This window comes from Lemur catta, chromosome 10 (assembly GCF_020740605.2).
Source record: "Lemur catta isolate mLemCat1 chromosome 10, mLemCat1.pri, whole genome shotgun sequence".
Lineage (NCBI taxonomy): Eukaryota > Metazoa > Chordata > Mammalia > Primates > Lemuridae > Lemur > Lemur catta.
The window spans coordinates 36,529,429-36,545,954 of record NC_059137.1 but is presented as its reverse complement, the minus strand read 5'-3'; the positions used below and the strand labels follow the sequence as shown (position 1 = coordinate 36,545,954).

The 16,526-nt window shown below is 44.5% G+C and overlaps 1 protein-coding gene across 5 annotated transcripts in view; it reads left to right on the top strand.

Annotated features, from left to right (window-relative positions):
• The window catches only part of LOC123646171 (phospholipid-transporting ATPase FetA-like), a 74,233-nt gene that overhangs the window by 56,590 nt on the left and 1,117 nt on the right, over window positions 1–16,526 (top strand). For 2 of the 5 annotated variants that reach the window (XM_045562884.1, XM_045562881.1), the window contains exons 17-28: window positions 888–1,076; window positions 1,777–1,892; window positions 5,331–5,495; window positions 7,327–7,438; window positions 9,226–9,331; window positions 9,665–9,812; window positions 10,358–10,541; window positions 11,978–12,201; window positions 13,535–13,618; window positions 14,980–15,225; window positions 15,399–15,537; window positions 16,321–16,451. In XM_045562884.1, coding sequence (XP_045418840.1) covers window positions 888–1,076; window positions 1,777–1,892; window positions 5,331–5,495; window positions 7,327–7,438; window positions 9,226–9,331; window positions 9,665–9,812; window positions 10,358–10,541; window positions 11,978–12,201; window positions 13,535–13,618; window positions 14,980–15,225; window positions 15,399–15,537; window positions 16,321–16,451 — 1,844 coding nt within the window. Of the gene's footprint in view, window positions 1–887; window positions 1,077–1,776; window positions 1,893–5,330; window positions 5,496–7,326; window positions 7,439–9,225; window positions 9,332–9,664; window positions 9,813–10,357; window positions 10,542–11,977; window positions 12,202–13,534; window positions 13,619–14,979; window positions 15,226–15,398; window positions 15,538–16,320; window positions 16,452–16,526 lie in introns of those variants that run through there. The other 3 variants (XM_045562885.1, XM_045562883.1, XM_045562886.1) reach the window with 3 other exon arrangements.

The window sequence follows — 16,526 nt, the reverse complement described above, 5'->3', positions numbered from 1 at the left end:
GAAGAGAACTAATCTAAAGTATACCTCAAGTTGTGATAATACTCAAGCAGAGGAGTTCCAGAAATACCTTGAGTAATATCAGATTGAAAGACTGATTCGACAAAGTGAGTCATTTAGTTTCCCAGGGTGGGTTTCAAAGGTGACAACACTCATTCATATGTATTTTTAGTTGTTAACTAAACCATCAATCTTATTATCTTATAGCAGTGTTTATCAAATTGTGGTCAGTCTTGTGCACGAGCACTTATACAGGACCACCTGCATGAGAATCACCCAGGAGATTTGTTTAAAATGCCGTTTCTTGGTATAATAGACATTGAAAACTCACAAGGAGGCAGGTGGGAGGGGGGAGGGATGAGAAACTACCTCTGGGGTACAGTGTACACTACTTGTGTAATGGGTACACCAAAAGCTCAGACTCTACCACTATATAATTTATAGGTGTAATGGAATTCAACTTATACCCCCAAATCTATTAAAATAGAAAAAAAAATTTTAATTCCATTTCTTAAGCCCTCCTCCCAGATATTTTGTGATTATGGATCCAGTAAATTTGGGTGGGGCCCAGGGACCTGCATTTTTATCATGCTTCCTGAGCCATCTTTACCCACTAAAATTACAAACAGTTCTGTTTGCTTGTATACATTGCATGTACCATGTACCTTGCTAATCCAACTCAGGCCTGTGAAATGAGTTGAAAATAAAGGAAAGGAAAAAAGATTGACAAGTTCAATGCAAGCTGGCCTTTTAGGGCCAGGCTTGTGAGGAAGTTTTTTTAAAACTTCTGGGCTCCATCTTTACGTAAGCCATTTAGAACAGTGTCACTTCTGGGTGGACTTCAGCTACTCATCTCTGTGGGGTCTGGTTGCCCTCTTCTCTCCTGTCAGATATGCTGGTGTACCAGGCTCAGTCACCAGATGAAGGTGCCCTGGTCACGGCTGCCAGGAACTTTGGCTTTGTGTTCCGTTCCCGTACGTCTGAGACAATCACGGTGGTCGAAATGGGGCAAACCAGAGTCTACCAACTGCTAGCTATTTTGGACTTCAACAATGTGCGCAAGCGGATGTCTGTTATTGGTGGGTGCCCCTCCTAGCCCTCTCCTCTTCTTTGTCCTTCATATACAGTCACGTGTTGCCTTTCTCTTTTTTCTACACACAAATGCTTTCTTTCGCTCACATGCCTTCTCACAGGTACTGTGTCTCAAATACACAGATCATTCCTACTTTCTCTCTCACATACACTTTAACTTTTCTCTTATGCACATATGAGGGCTTGCTATTATAATGCTAAGTCCCTTCTGTAGTGTTCCTGGGTAGTGACTTGTCAGCACCCTCAAAGCCAAGATAAGGACAGAGAATAAATTTATAAAACCTGAACATGGAATAAGAAATGGAAACAGACAACATAGGGGAAATTCATATGTCTTGCTCTCTCCATTAGTTTGGCCCTCAGACTAAAGAGGGAGAAGGTCATTTTTCATCCTTGGGCCTTACTAGGTGTGAGCCTGGAATTGAGAAACTAGATGTGATTCTCCATCCAAATCTTCCACAGATGATAGTGAACCACGAAGGAACTGGTTCTGTAAGTTCCTCTCTCACTCTTGCCAGCCCCCACCACGTCATTCATCCTGTGTGACCATCCATTGAGTGCTTAGCCTCCAAAGAGATCAGAAACAAGTGTCATGGGGAACAGCCTCCTGCCATCCCTCAGTGGCCCAGACAAGTTCTTGCAACAATAGGCCTATATGGTTACTTTGCTTAATTTGCTTATCTTTAGTGCGAACACCTGAAGATCGGATACTGCTGTTCTGCAAGGGTGCAGACACCATCCTCTGTGAGCTACTTCATCCATCCTGTAGATCCCTCAGTGATTTGACCATGGAACATTTAGATGTAAGTGTTTAGGCTGCAGGAGAGGGAAGCTGTGGGTGGTTCTCTGTATCTGGATATATGTTCATGTATATGTCCCTGTGTCAGTGTGTTTCTATGTGGGCGTATAATAGTGTCTGTGTCTCTTTAATTGGTGGAAGAATAAACTGTCTCATTCTGTGGGATTCTCACTGACCACGTTGCCATTTATGCCAAAGAGTTGGGTGGGACAGGACCCCAGAGGCATGATGAGAATTATGTCTATGGGAACACTTACAACAATCAGAGTAATTCCATGATTGTTGGCTCAGGAGTTTCCATGGTCAGACCTGGAATTTGCTTCAGAACACAGCCTGCTGGTGTGGGAGACCTCACCCAACCAGCCATGATGGGAACAGACTGCCTTTAGGATATGAAGCAGAAAGCACCAGGCCTGGCCTGTTTGAGACCTCTCTCTCTTGTCCACAGGATTAGAATCCCCAGGGGCACCTCCCCACTCCCTATCCTAGCCTGCTCCCACCCTCTAGGATTTGGGATGTATCAAAAAGAGAGACTGGCTCCAGCCTGCTGGCACAAGAAGGAAAAACCAGATCCATGCTCTCTGGGTTTTCTACCCCTAAATCTGGATATACAAAGGGTCGGGGGAATAGGGAGAAAACAAGGGACAGAATAGGAATGGAGACAGGTCACAAAAATATTTTATAAAAGAAACAAATTGGGTGGGCACAATGACTAACGCCTGTAATCCCAGCACTTTGGGAGAACAAGGCAGGAGGATCACTTAAGACTAGGAATTCAAAACCAGACTGGGCAACATAGTGAGACCCTGTCCGTACAAAAATAAATATTAAAAAATTAGCCAGATGTGGTGGCATGCACCTGTAGTTCTAGCTACTCAGGAGGCTGAGGCAGGAGGATTGCTTGAGCCCAGGAGTTCGAGGCTGCAATGAGCTATGATGATGCCACTGTACTCCAGCCTAGGCAACAGAGCTTTGTCTCTCAAAAAAATGAATTTTAAAAATAAATTTTAAAAATAAGCCAGGCATGGTGGTTAACACCTATAATCCCAGCAGTTTGAGAGGCTGAGGCAAGAGGATCACTTGAGGCCAGGAGTTCAAGACCAGCCTGGGCAACACAGCGAGACCTAGTCTCTACAAAAAATAAAAAGATGAGCTGAAATACCACTTTACACCCACTAGGATGGCTAAAATTAAAAATATGGATAATAATAATGTGTGGGCAAGGATGTAGAGAAGTTTTAACCTTCAAATATTGCTAATAGGAAAGTAAAATGGCACAGCTATTTTGGAAAACAGTCTGGCATTTCCTTTAAAAATTAAGCATACTGTTATCATATGATCTAGCAATTTCCTAGGTATATTTCCCAGGAAAGTAAAAATATACATCCACACAAAAACATGTACACAAATGTTCAAAGCAGCATTATTAATAATGGCCAAAAAGTTAAAACAACCCCGATGTCTATCAGCAGATGAATGGATAAATAAAATGTGGTTTATCTGTATAATAGAATGTTATTTGACAATAAGGAATTACTGATACATGCTCCAACATGCATGAACTTTGAAAACATTATGCTAAATGGAAGAAGCCAGTCACAAACAGCTACATATTATATGATTCCATTTATATGAAATGTCCAGACTAGGCATATGTATAGAGACAGAAAGCAAATGAGTGGTTGCCAGGTGGTAGGGGAAAATGGGAATGACTGCTAATGGGTACAGGGTTTCTTTTTGGGGTGATAAAAATGTCTTGAAATTAGATAATGGTAATGGTTACACAAGTGTTTTAAAAGTCCACTGAATCGTACACTTTAAAAGGGTGAATTTTATAATATGTAAATTGTATCTCAAATTAAAAAAATAAGTCAGTGAAGTATCCCACACAAGACAGCTCTAATGTCTTATACTGGTTCCCAGAGGCCACAGTATTTTTTATGGACTGGTCTCTTGTCATTTAATTCAGAGCACATGAATCAGGGTACCTTTTCTTATAGCATTTTCACAGACTGACTTCAAAGGGGATCGTAAAACTATTTCAGATTTTTTGATATGCTTCCTGTTACCAATCTCAACAGACACTTAACAGTGTGCCCTAACTACACTATAGTCTATTAACCACTGATGACAAACCTATGATAGTGAAGCTCGAACAACCCACTCATGCAGAAGTACAGCTCCAGGCCCGCTGACACAGGTCACACAAAAACAGGTGGCAGGCAGAATTTGGCTCCCAGGCCCTAGAGTTCACCCATCCTGACACTAAGATAAAAGAAAAACTTACAAGTAGGGATAAAAGATAATATTAACACATGCTGCTAAATTATTTGTTGAATGGATTAATGAATCTGTCATATTGTTAAGATTGTCAGGTCCTCTTATCTGTATCCTATGAAAAACCAGTTTCTGCCACTATCACTTTCGTCTTGAGAAGCCTCTTGAGATCTTTCCTGGGGCTTCTTAGGCTGCCAACAGTACAGAGGTTTAAGAGATGGCATTCCCTACCTATAATGTCTTGTGTTGATTTCACCTGACAGCAAGTTCAAATACTCAGGAGTTGCATAGGGAACTAAGAGCAAATTCTGTTTCTGTTTGCTCTTATAATGCCAAAGTGAATTATTTTGCAGCTCACTATAGTGGTGATCATGTAGAATTGTTGTTCATGTGCAGTTCTCAATACACAAAATCTGTTTCTAACCCACCCTTAGATGGATATGAGTTCTGCCCTGAGCCACCCACATTCTCACTCATCCCTCCTTATGACAAAAGTATCCTCCTGCAAGACAGTTAGCTGTGGTTAGTTAGGTTATATCAGTGGCCAAGGAGCAAAAAGATGCTAATTTACCCAGACAGCATTTCTGCTGTGGCCTCATTAACACTGCTGGCTGTGGCTAATCAACTGAGGCAGCCAGCTGTGGACAAGTACACAAGTATGTGCTGTGTAAGGTACTCATTGAATATTTGATAAAAGAAGGAAGGGATAGAAGAAAATTAAAATGAGTGTATGCTTGTAAAAAATAGTAACACTTTTGATTATTTTTTATAACAACTTTTTACTTTGTTGTTCCCTTCATTCTCATGTGATGGTCATCATTATCCTCTCTGTAAGGGGTGAATTATGATCCCAATTTTACAAGAAAGAAACCTGTACTTGCTTTTTCCCAGAGTCATACAGCAAATTCTCTAACTACTAAAAGCTAGAACCTTCTCTATCTCAGAAGTACTCTCAACCTTCCAGCTATGCCGGCCTCATCCTTAAGACATTTTGCTGCGAAAGTGCAACAGTTGCTTTCTGCTTAGGCTTAGAACTAGCTCCATGGTACTAATCATGAAACCCTACTTTGCAGGCAGATAGGGCCTGTGGGGTCAGCCTGCCACTCCCTTAACTCAGCCTTACCCCAGCCCAGGCCCACTCAGTCCACACACACGCATCTTCCAGGATTTTGCCATTGAAGGCCTTCGCACCCTCATGGTGGCCTACCGAGAGTTGGATTGTGAAGTCTTCCAGACCTGGAGCAAGCAGCACAATGAAGCCTGCCTGTCACTGGAGGATCGGGAAGACAAATTATCAAATGTCTATGAAGAAATCGAAAAAGACTTGATGGTTAGTGTGAGGAAGCCAGGGACAGTCTTGGGGAGGGGGTGTGGTTGGCAGACTGAGCAAGGGCTCTGAGCGTGGCTTCCAGAGGATGGATAGGTGCAGGCTTTCTCTGAGAGGGAGGGCAAGCAGGCTCGGCATGAAAGCACCATAGCTTTGTGCCGGGGGGCTGGATACTGGAATCCAAGCTGATTCGGTATATCCTAGATCTTCTAACTCCATAATGAAAAACTGCACTGGTTGCATCTTTTATCTTTCTGGCAGTGTTTCTTATCCCAAAGATGCTCACAGAAGCTAAGTAATATGGGAGAAATTGGGATCTGAATAACGCACAGATTAGATAACCCAGAACCAACTGATGGAATAATCAGGACTGAAATATTTGACATGTTCATTATGTGTCTCCTCTGTCCCAGGCAGTGTTCTAAGCCCTGGGCATGTAGTAGTAGACAAAAAGTAACATATACAGTAACTCTGATGGTAAAAGCGCTATGGGAAAAAATAAAACTAGGAAGAGAGGGAGTGACATATCCATGTCAGCATGTGTTTTAGAGAAGGCAGAGGCTTTGTTGCTACTTTATATAGGGTGGTTAGTCTTCACTGTGAACAGGACTTCCAAGAAGAGACCTGAAGAAGGGAGCAAACCAAGCAGACCTCTGGGGGATTTGCTCTTCAGAGAGAAGTAATGGCAAGAGAAAAGACCCTGAAACAGGAGTACTGTACTTGTTAGTTGCACAGCAAGGCAGCCAGTGTGGCTGGAACAGTGTGAGCGAGGAGGAGAGAGCAAACGGACATGAGACAGAGAAGTAGGAGAGGATCCTCATAGGCCAGTAGAAGGACTTAAAGTACGATGTGGAAAATCACTCAGTAGTTCAACCAGAGAAGTGATGTGATAGCTTTTAAAATTATCACTCTGGCTGCTGTGTTGGGATTATACCACAGGGGAGCAAGGGCAGACCCAAGGGAGACCAATTAGAAGGTAGTTGCAATAGTATAGGTGAGAGATGGTGATGGTTTGGACCAGATAGCAGTGGTGAGGAATGGTCAAATTCTGTGTATTTTTTAAAGGTAGAGCTAACAGAATTTGCTGATGGATTGGATTATAGGGCATGAGAAAAGGGGCAGTTGAGGATGACCTCAAAGTTTTTGACCAGACTGATACAGGCTGGCTCAGCTATAAAAAGAGAAATTACTGATACCTGTCTGTTCTGTGGTAATAATTCTAGACTGTCGTTGTAGAGGTTTAGCAGAAATGAGTTAGCAGTTCCATCATCTGTCAGTGCCTCAGCTCAGGCCTGGTGCCCATCACTGTGGTGATGGGGATCTTATGGAGAGAAAGCATGGTATTGGACCAAGATTCTTTTCATCTAGTGTGGGAAAAAGCCTTGAAAACCTTAGAGGGTACCTGTGGGTACAAACAAATGAAGGACACCCAAGCCCTGGAGTGGTTGAAGGAAAAACTGGAGCAGAATATGGGGATCCTTCATCTGGGAACCACCACTTTTGGAGCCAGGAAGTGTGCTTTAAAGAAGGAAGACGTGAAGGTGTGTTGAGAAACAGATGGTTTGGCAGTGGCACAGAACTTCATATGGGGCTCGAGCAAGTCTCTTCCCTCTCTGGTACTTAATATTGAGTTTCTAAATTTGATTTCTGTATATGGTTGAAAAGCTGTGTGTGTTGAAAGGCAGAGTGTGCTGAGTTTCATGCCACTGTGATCCTCTTGCAGGACAGAGCCAGCTTATTAAAGAGAAGGCTGAGGTGCCAGTTCAGCTGTTGGATAGCATTAAACACTGTGACTTTATCCCTTTTCCTCACTCACTGATATCTCTTTTGGAAGCTGTTAGGGGCCACAGCCTTAGAAGACAAGCTGCAAGATGGAGTGCCTGAGACAGTCATGACCCTGAACAAAGCCAAAATTAAAATGTGGATTTTAACTGGAGATAAGCAAGGTAAAGGAGATATCCTGGCCTGACCAGTTCTTTTCCCTGTCCACCTCAGCCATTTCTTTTCGTTTTAGCCATTTCCTTTTTCTTTTTTTTTTTTGGAGACAGGGTTTTGCTCTGTTGCCCAGGCTAGAGAGTGCAGTGGCAGCATCATAGCTCACTGCAGCCTTGAACTCTTGGGCTCAACGGATCCTTCTGGCTTGGCTTCCTGAGTAGTTGGGACTACAGGTGCATGCCACAATGCCTGGCTAATTTTTCTATTTTTTTGTGGAGATAGGGTCACACCACGTTGCACTGTGTTGCTCAAGCTGGTCTCTAATTCCTGGCCTCAAGCGATCATCCTGCCTTGGCTTCCCAAGGTGCAGGGATTACATGCGTGCCCTGCCTCTTAGCCATTTTCTTGACAAATACCTTGTAACTCAGATAAGTCCTTACAGGACACCTTCACTTTCAGTCTTGTATACAATTTGCTAAGCATGTACTTCATGCCAGATGCTATATTAGGAATTGAAGACACAGAGATGAATCAATCATGCATGACTCTTTTCATCCAGGAACTCACAAGCTAAAACCTGGAAAGTTGTCTTTGGCTATACCCTCTCTGTTGGCCCAAAGATTCATTGGCTCAACGTGTCCCACTAATTCATCTGAAAATCCTCTTAACTATGCCACCATCTTAATTCAACTTTTATCCCTGTTGGCTGTATTTCTGCAAAAACTTCTGAACTGATCTCTTTGTCTCTTGCCCTTATTAATTTTTTCATAGCCTACATACAACCATCAGTTTAATCTTCCTCAAATATACTAATTTTATGATGTTACTTCTCTGCTCAGTGTCCTACGGTGACTCCACATTGTACAAGTCAGACTCCTCTATCTGGCCTTTAAGACTTCGATGATCTTGGTCAGACGTGGTGGCTCATACCTATAGTCCCAGCACTCTAGGAGGCTGAGGTGGGAGGATCACTTGAGCCCAGGAGTTTGAGGTTGCAGTGAGCTATGATGATACCACTGCACTCTACCTGGGGTGAAGAAGCTAGACTCTGTCTCAAAAAAAAAAGAAAAGAAAGAAAAGAAAAGAAAAAGACTCTAATAATCTATTGCTACCTACACATCCTTATCTCCATCCTAATGTGACCATTATCTTCAACATGTCCCAAACATACCAATTCCCATGCTAGGGCCTCTGGGTTTGTTTCCCCACTTAAAATACCTTTTCGTCCCCCTAAACATTCTTAGTCATCTTTCAAGGCTTTACTCCAAGAAAGTTTCCGTGACAATTGCAATCTCTCCTCTGAATTCTGATACCAGTTGTAGCCAGAAATCAGGACTTAATTTTTTTAATTTTTTCCTTAGTATGAATTTATTCCAATTCCCAGGTTTCTTGATGTAAAGGAAGGACTACAATTTAAACATGTCTCAGTCCCCCATGAAATCTAACATGGAAATGGGCACAGTACTTTTCAAAGAAACTCATCCTGATTGCCTTGAGAAATGGATACAGACTGAAATTGCTTTAAGAAATAGGGTAAAGCTTTTTCGAGAAGGCCAGAATGATCCTAGTTATTGATAAGTAACTCACAAGTCTGTACCAGGTAGATAGTCACATGTGGATGTTTGAATATGGTCTCCACTGATTCATAAGAAATGCACTTTGACTGCAGCCATGGCCAATGTGGACAAATGGGCTCTCCAGCCCACTGTTAGAGCCTATGTACCTGTACACTGTGAAGACCCTGTCCCTGTCTATAAACACCAGCCAAAATGAGACCTTTGTTCCCCCTTCCCTACAGAGACTGCTGTGAACATTGGCTACTCCTGTAGTATATTTGAGGATGAAATGGATGGGGTGTTCACTGTGGAAGGCAAGAATGATGAGACTGTTCTGCAAGAACTCAGGTACAGATGGGAGAGTGACCACAGCCAGTCCCTGATGCCAAGATTTCCCATCCATCTCTTCCCACAGTGTGGCTTCCACACCACCAGAAGGAACAGAGAAGAAATGGAAGAGGAAACAAAAACCCTAAAATATTTGAGAGAGGCTAGAGAAGTTGGAGTATGGGGGCTGGAGAAGTATGGCATGTGGATGGTCAGGGGGCAATTGGGTCTGTGGTTCTGCTGATGCTTTGCAGAGGCCCTGTACCCCTTTTCTCACTTTCATCTAGGGACACATTTTCCTTCCTAAGCTCTGGGGCATCAGGTCAGACTCTGACCACTATTCTTGGCTTTCAGGACAGCAAGGGGCAAGATGAAACCCGAGTCTCTACTGGATTCAGACCCAATAAACATTTGCCTCACCACGAAGTCCAAAATGCCCTTCAGAATACCTGAGGAGGAGGCCAATGGCAGCTATGGCTTGGTCATCAATGGCTACAGTCTGGTGGGCAACACAGAGCTACAACTCTGTTCTCTTCTTCCAAGGAACTTTCTTCCTAGGTCCAACCCCCTTCAGGGAAATTTCAAGACCCCTTCTGTATTTCATGAGTCACCCCATTTCCCCTCCCTTCGGGTGCCCTTGCCTGAAAGACACCTTTCCCCAGGTTTCTTTAGGCAGGAGTCAATGAGAAAAGGAAAGCCACGAGCATATTCCTCCTTTAACCAAATTCTTCACTACTGATGTGGCCTGTCACTTAGGGGAAGGGGGGAAACAAGCAGAACCAGGTCCTCCAAGAAGTTACTTGGTCTCATAGCCCTGTCAACTGATTTGACCCAATGAGAGGCCCTGACCAGTTTCCCACTGGAGGCTGAGTCAGATGTGAGGATGCCTAGGACTGACTTGGGAGCTTGGCCTCCATTAGGGGTGAAGAACCTCAGGAGTAGCTATGCCTGCCCTATGAAGGACAGGGAAGGGAACCGACCTGGGAAGGTCCTGCCCTGAGAGCCTTTTTGGACAACCTGAAGAATGGGTGTGTCCTATTGCTGCAGGCCTATGCTCTAGAAGGGAACCTGGAGTTGGAATTCCTGCGAACAGCATGCATGTGCAAGGGGGTGATCTGCTGCCAGATGACACCCCATCAGAAGGCCCAGGTGGTACAGCTGGTGAAGAGACACAAGAAGGTGGTGACACTGGCCATCGGGGATGGGGCCAATGACGTCAGCATGATCAAAGGCATGTGAGGGGTGGGGGGCAGTTAGCTCCCAGCCATGGGCTTGCCCCTTCCTTCCTCCATGGGCAAAGCTGATCTGGGTGGTACTGTGTTGCTGGCTCACATTCCTGCCCTCATGTGCGTTATATATTTATACTGTTTGGCAATTCCATTCATGCTTCTCCACATCTGCACTCCCACTTATTTGCACATGCACCCATCAGCCCATATGCACAGGCATGCACACTCCTTCAGATTCATGCATGTACACTATGACTGTAAGTACACACACACATGTACACATGGCTCCCACAAGAACACATACGTACATTCACAGAATGACAGGCTGTACAACTACCATACCATCTTTCTGAGATGACATCAAGGCCCACAGAAAGGACCCCTGGGCAGGAGTCATAGTCTATTCCTTTTCTGAAGGCTGTAGGCTCCGAGGCCCAGTGCAGAGATCTTTTCCTTCCCAAGACTGTGTTCCCAAGAGCTCACCCTGCTCCCCTGGCTGGAGAAGAATAGGTGACTTATTGCCCACTTCAGACCAATAGAAACAAATGGCTGAAATTTACTGGTTTTAATCTCAGGTGACTATTGTTAGCCTTCTGCAACTTATAGGTCTGTGATATATGGATAAATCTAGAGGTCTTCTAGTCCAACCTCTTTCCCCATACAGGAAACACTAGCAGATATTCCAGTCTCAGGTTCAATAGTAGGCAGTGTTCTTCCTCTCTTCCCCAGTTTCTAGAACTTCTTTGGTATTTAGGGCTTTAGAGGTTTCAGTGATCCTCTTAAGCAATGTAGCAGGTACATACCAGAAAATAAGTGAATTTGGCATATACCAGAATGGTGAGTTACCATAGACTAATTCAAACTTTTAGGAACTTCAGTCTTATCTTCCATCAAGTATAATTTTTGCTTTATCCAGAAAAAGTCACCTTAGGCCCCCTGAAGAATTTTTTTCTCACTAACAAAATATGTACATCACATACAATTGGATTTTAGCCCCTTAGATAAACTTAAGTGATTAAATATTGTTTTAGATTAGTATCCATCTTGCATCTTTAATTGATTTAAGTGGCTCCCAGAGATAAAAAGAAATTTTAACCTAAGCATCTGGACAGTAGGAAAGAACCCAGGTAGCTAGAGGAGGGGCAAAGAATATTCAGGATAGCTTTCTAGCACTGGCCATGGCAGGCATTCTTGAGTGGCAGAGTTCAAAACAAAGTGCAGAAGCAGCAGCTGTTTTCCAGCTTGCAGGGAAAGGGCAATCCACTAGGAGAAAAGACTCCACTATGTAAGTGCCATTTTGCACTGGGCCTAACAGCATTTTCCAAATGTAAAATAAGGGGTTTGTACAACATCATCTCAGCTTTCCCTTTATACTTCCCAGGCTGGGAGCCCAGCAAAAAAGCCCTGTGGCTGAGAAGCTCCTGGGGTTTCATTGCAGCTGCCCACATTGGGGTTGGCATCAGCGGCAATGAAGGGATGCAGGCCATGCTCAACAGTGACTTCGCCTTCGCCCAGTTCCGCTACCTTCAGCGTCTACTCTTGGTCCATGGCCGCTGGTCTTATAATCGCATGTGCAAGTTTCTCAGCTACTTCTTTTATAAGAACTTCACCTTCACCTTGGTGCACTTCTGGTATGCCTTCTACAACGGGTTCTCTGCACAGGTAGGAGATCATCTGGCAATCTCTACTCTATGTCAGCTGGGTCTTCTGTAGTCTCCCCTCACTTCATCCAGCTCAGACCCTTTTTCTCCTCAGAGACCAATGTATGATATGCTGCCATCTATCCATGAAGCTCTTCACCCCATACTGATCCCATCTCCCAACCTTACACCAACCTTAGATTTCCAAACCATACCTGTTCTGGCCTGGCTATGATTTGGTCTTGACTTCTACCTTCAGAAGTCTCTTATAAACTATTTTCACCATTTCCCTGACATTGAGACCTAGAGTTTCCAAACATATGTAATGGACAGAAATTCCTGGATCTAGGAGTTTTCTTAGCATCCTAAATCACCTTTATGGAACAGACCAAGCCTCCAGGAGCCTCTGGGTCATACCAGACAGACCAGCTGTGGCCTTCGCTTGGAGCCATACTTGGCAATACAGCTTCCCTTTACTTCTTCTTCCCCACTCAACTGACTACCCTGCCCCCAGCACACACACAATTGTGACTTTGATGGATGAATTCTACATTTGGGTATGAAATCTCCCCCACCCTAGTGGGGAGAAGTGACACATGGATTTTGATGTTTTAAGAGGACTCCCATTTCCTATGAGAAGTTCTTCTGCAGTGTCTCAAAGATTCCCAAGAGAACCAACCTCAGGAATGATTATCTTGGGACATCCCTACTACTTTTCTTGCCATAGGCTCCAGGGGAAGCAGAGCAGTTAACAGACGGTAGTAGACTTGTATACTCCCTGCGCCTAGCAAAGCCAGTTTGGTTTGGGGGAGATGTGTGTGCATGTATGTATTGCTGCTGACCTCTTGTGGCCAGTAAGGAAATGGACCCTCTCCAGGCCCCAGGATGGAGCACCTAGCTGGGCAAGGGTCACTGGGTCTATTCTGCTTGCTGATGTTAGGAGATATCCAGTGCTACAGAAGCCACTGCATACCACCAAGCAGACAAAGAGCCCAGAGGTTTACATGCCTGGGAGTGCAGGGGTACAGCTAGCATTCCCTAGCAGCCACTGTGGGGCCTTTCTGTACAGGGAGGGGCAGTGAAGGTTATGGTAGGATTGGTCCAGGTCAGTCTTGAAAGCTTGATGTGGCCTTTTGCCCCAGCCTGGAAGCCAGGGTTCTAAATAGAATAGGATCAAATATAGACTGGAGGTCAATGTTCTCAGTCAGATTTCTGAAATCCAAATCCTGCTTTAATGTGGTGGTTATGTGGTGGTGGTGGGGAGTGTGGGAAAGGCAGCTGTCTTGGACCTGGGAGGTGGAGCTGGGACTTTGGAGAAGAGAGGAGTCTACAAAATCTCCTTGGTATTCTTCTAGACAGTTTACGATACCTGGTTTATCACCTGCTACAATTTGGTCTACACTTCCCTCCCTGTTCTGGGCATGAGTCTGTTTGATCAGGTAAGACCCAGCAGCAAGCTCCTTAGTCAGGGTTGAAGCCCCTGGCCCCTTGGGGAGTATTCCCATGAGTGAGGAAGACATGAAGAGCTGAGCTCTACAAAATCAAGGAATAGATTCTAGAGAGGGAGGGGAGTTCATCACCTGGACAGGTATCATGAGATAAAGTAAAGCATCCTTATTCAGAAAGAATAATGATCAGGTTCAGAAAGCCAAGTTTTCCTGTGTCAATTTTATCTTTGTAGAGAGAAACATGGAAATTGTACTGTACAGTAAATTGGGTGTGTATAAAAGTAATGAAAGGAAATAGAGTTATTGGGGCAGGACTGGGTAAAGCAAGGGGCTTCAAGGAAGGAGAGACCTGTTCAGAGATGATGAGAAGGAGATAAGCCAATGCAGACAGGCCTATGTGGGAGTCCACAAGGCCAAGCTTGGGAGTGTGGTTATGATGCTTTATGTCATAGGAGCCATCCTAGGGGATCCCATCTGTCCCTGTCAGAAGTCCCTGGGCTTTGAGGGTCCTGGTACTCCACCTCTCCCTTCTCTTCTACCCCAATCTCCAGTCCTGGGCACATGGATTAGAAAAGGAGCCTCCAAAGAGGAATAAAGTAGCTGAAATAGAATATCATGGGATCATGGTTCCCAGTCTCCATCAGGGTAGTAGCTCTAAGTTCTCCATGAAGTAGCTGCCAACCTCAGAGCAGCAAGAGGGATGGGTTGTATCACTCAACAGTTCTATCCAGCTTCAATGGCCTCATTCTAGGGCTCCACCTCTGAAGCCCAAGCTTTGTTACCCAAAGTTTCAGATTTAGGAGATGAAGATGATCCAATGTCATCCACATAGAGAATCATCTCACCTTGAGTTCACCAGTAACTATGGGAGGGGGAGGAATATCACAGAACATGAATACCTCCAAGGGACGACCTGGTCCCTGTTGGCTTCCTCTCTGCCCCCACTGGCTTTTGACACAAAGATTATTCAACTGAAAAAACATTTAAACCTAGAAACTCATGTCCCAGCTGCCTCCCCCATCCCAAGGTTCAGCCCTCCCTTCCAGCTACCGCCAAAGCCTAACTGCCCCTTTTCATACCTCACCAATCCTAACTGCCTCCAAGTTCTTCCCACAATCCTGACCCTCTCCTAGCTTTCTTCCACTATTTAGACACTTGCCTAGAGAGTAGGACTTGAGGAAGGGTCTGTGGTCAGTGCTCTGTTCTCTGGTTCAACTTCTCAAGTAATCCATGAGGAAGCTCCTAGGCAACCTGGCAGCAGACTCAGTGAGGGGAGAAGCCTCTACTCTGATGGAGATGGGACCTTCTATGGAAAGACCCTGAGCTGCCTCCTTATCCTCTGGTGCTTCCAGGATGTGAATGACACATGGAGCCTACATTTCCCAGAGCTGTATGAGCCAGGCCAGCACAACTTCTATTTCAACAAGAAAGAATTTATGAAGTGTTTAATGCATGGGATCTATAGTTCCTTCGTGGTGTTCTTTGTCCCCATGGCAACTGTTTTCAACTCAGAGCTAACGAACGGGAAGGACATCTCCGACTTCCAGTCTTTCTCTCTGATGGTGCAGACCTCCCTAATCTTGGTGGTCACAATGCAGGTATGGCCAGTGGCAGTGAGGTTAGGGGATTGGGTGGGGAGCCTGTTTGGAAGAGAGGGAGGTAAGAGGGAGGGAGTGTGGAAAGAGAGCAACCTCCATTACAGAATTGGAGAAGGGAAGTGGCTGACAGGTCCCAGATTATACAGTGTTACACATGAGAGGGTACTTTTCAGATCGGCCTACGGACAACCTGCTGGACAATGATAAGCCACTTCTTCATCTGGGGTAGCCTAGGTTTCTACTTTTGCATCGTATTCTTCCTGTACAGTGATGGCTTGTGCCTATTGTTCCCTGATGTCTTCGAATTCCTAGGTAAGGCCCTGCTCAGCAGGCAGGGGGCTGAGGGGTGAGCCAAGTACATTTATTTAATAAATGTTTACTGAAAAGCTATTGCTATGTGCTAAGCTCTGTGGACAGAGATATGAACATAACATGGTCTCTGCCCTAAAAGGACTAAAAATCTAGCTAGGGATATACTTTACCTTATTACAGTTCCCAGGATATTTTCACATTTTCTTATGTAATTTGATCTTTACAAGCATCCTAAGAGGTAGGCAGGGCAAAAATTGTTAGCACTATTTTAGAGACTAGAGTTTTTAAAAATTAAATGGCTGAAATCTAGGTCTGCTGGTTCTAGTTCAGTGTCCTTCCTGCTGTGGCATACTGCCTTATTGTCTCCCATATTAATTTCCTTCTCTCTCATCTCCACTTTGATAAGGATAAAATGCAGAGAGAGTATATATGTAGATGTAGTTGACTCCCACCTCTTGTTGGCCCATTAACTCATTTTTCTCCTCCAAAGGCTTCTATTCTCATTTTTTTATCTAGGCCAGTGCTCTAGGATTCCCTCATAACCCACCCCACTGCCCTGTCCCACCCTACCCTGCCTTTAGAGGGAGACAAAGGCATGTGAATTCACAGTGACTCTGGGTGCACAAAGGACCCAACTGCAATTCCTTCGCATTTATATTATTTCTCAAGAGACTAAACTATGTCCAAATCAATAACTTCTTTCTTTGATACCTCCCAGCCTTGGCCCCACCCCTTCCTCCAGGCTCTGTTTCAGCCTTTCCTCTCTGGGCTTATTCTTTACAGGTGTGGCCAGGAACATTCTGAACCAGCCGCAACTGTGGCTGAGCATTATCCTCAGCGTGGTCCTCTGTATATTACCTGTGCTTGGGTACGAATTTCTTAAACCACTATTCTGGCCCATCAGCGTGGACAAGGTGAGTGGAACAGGAAATCTACCCAGATACAATTCACAACCCTCTTTGCCTTTGCCTCTGTGTCTGAAAACTCTG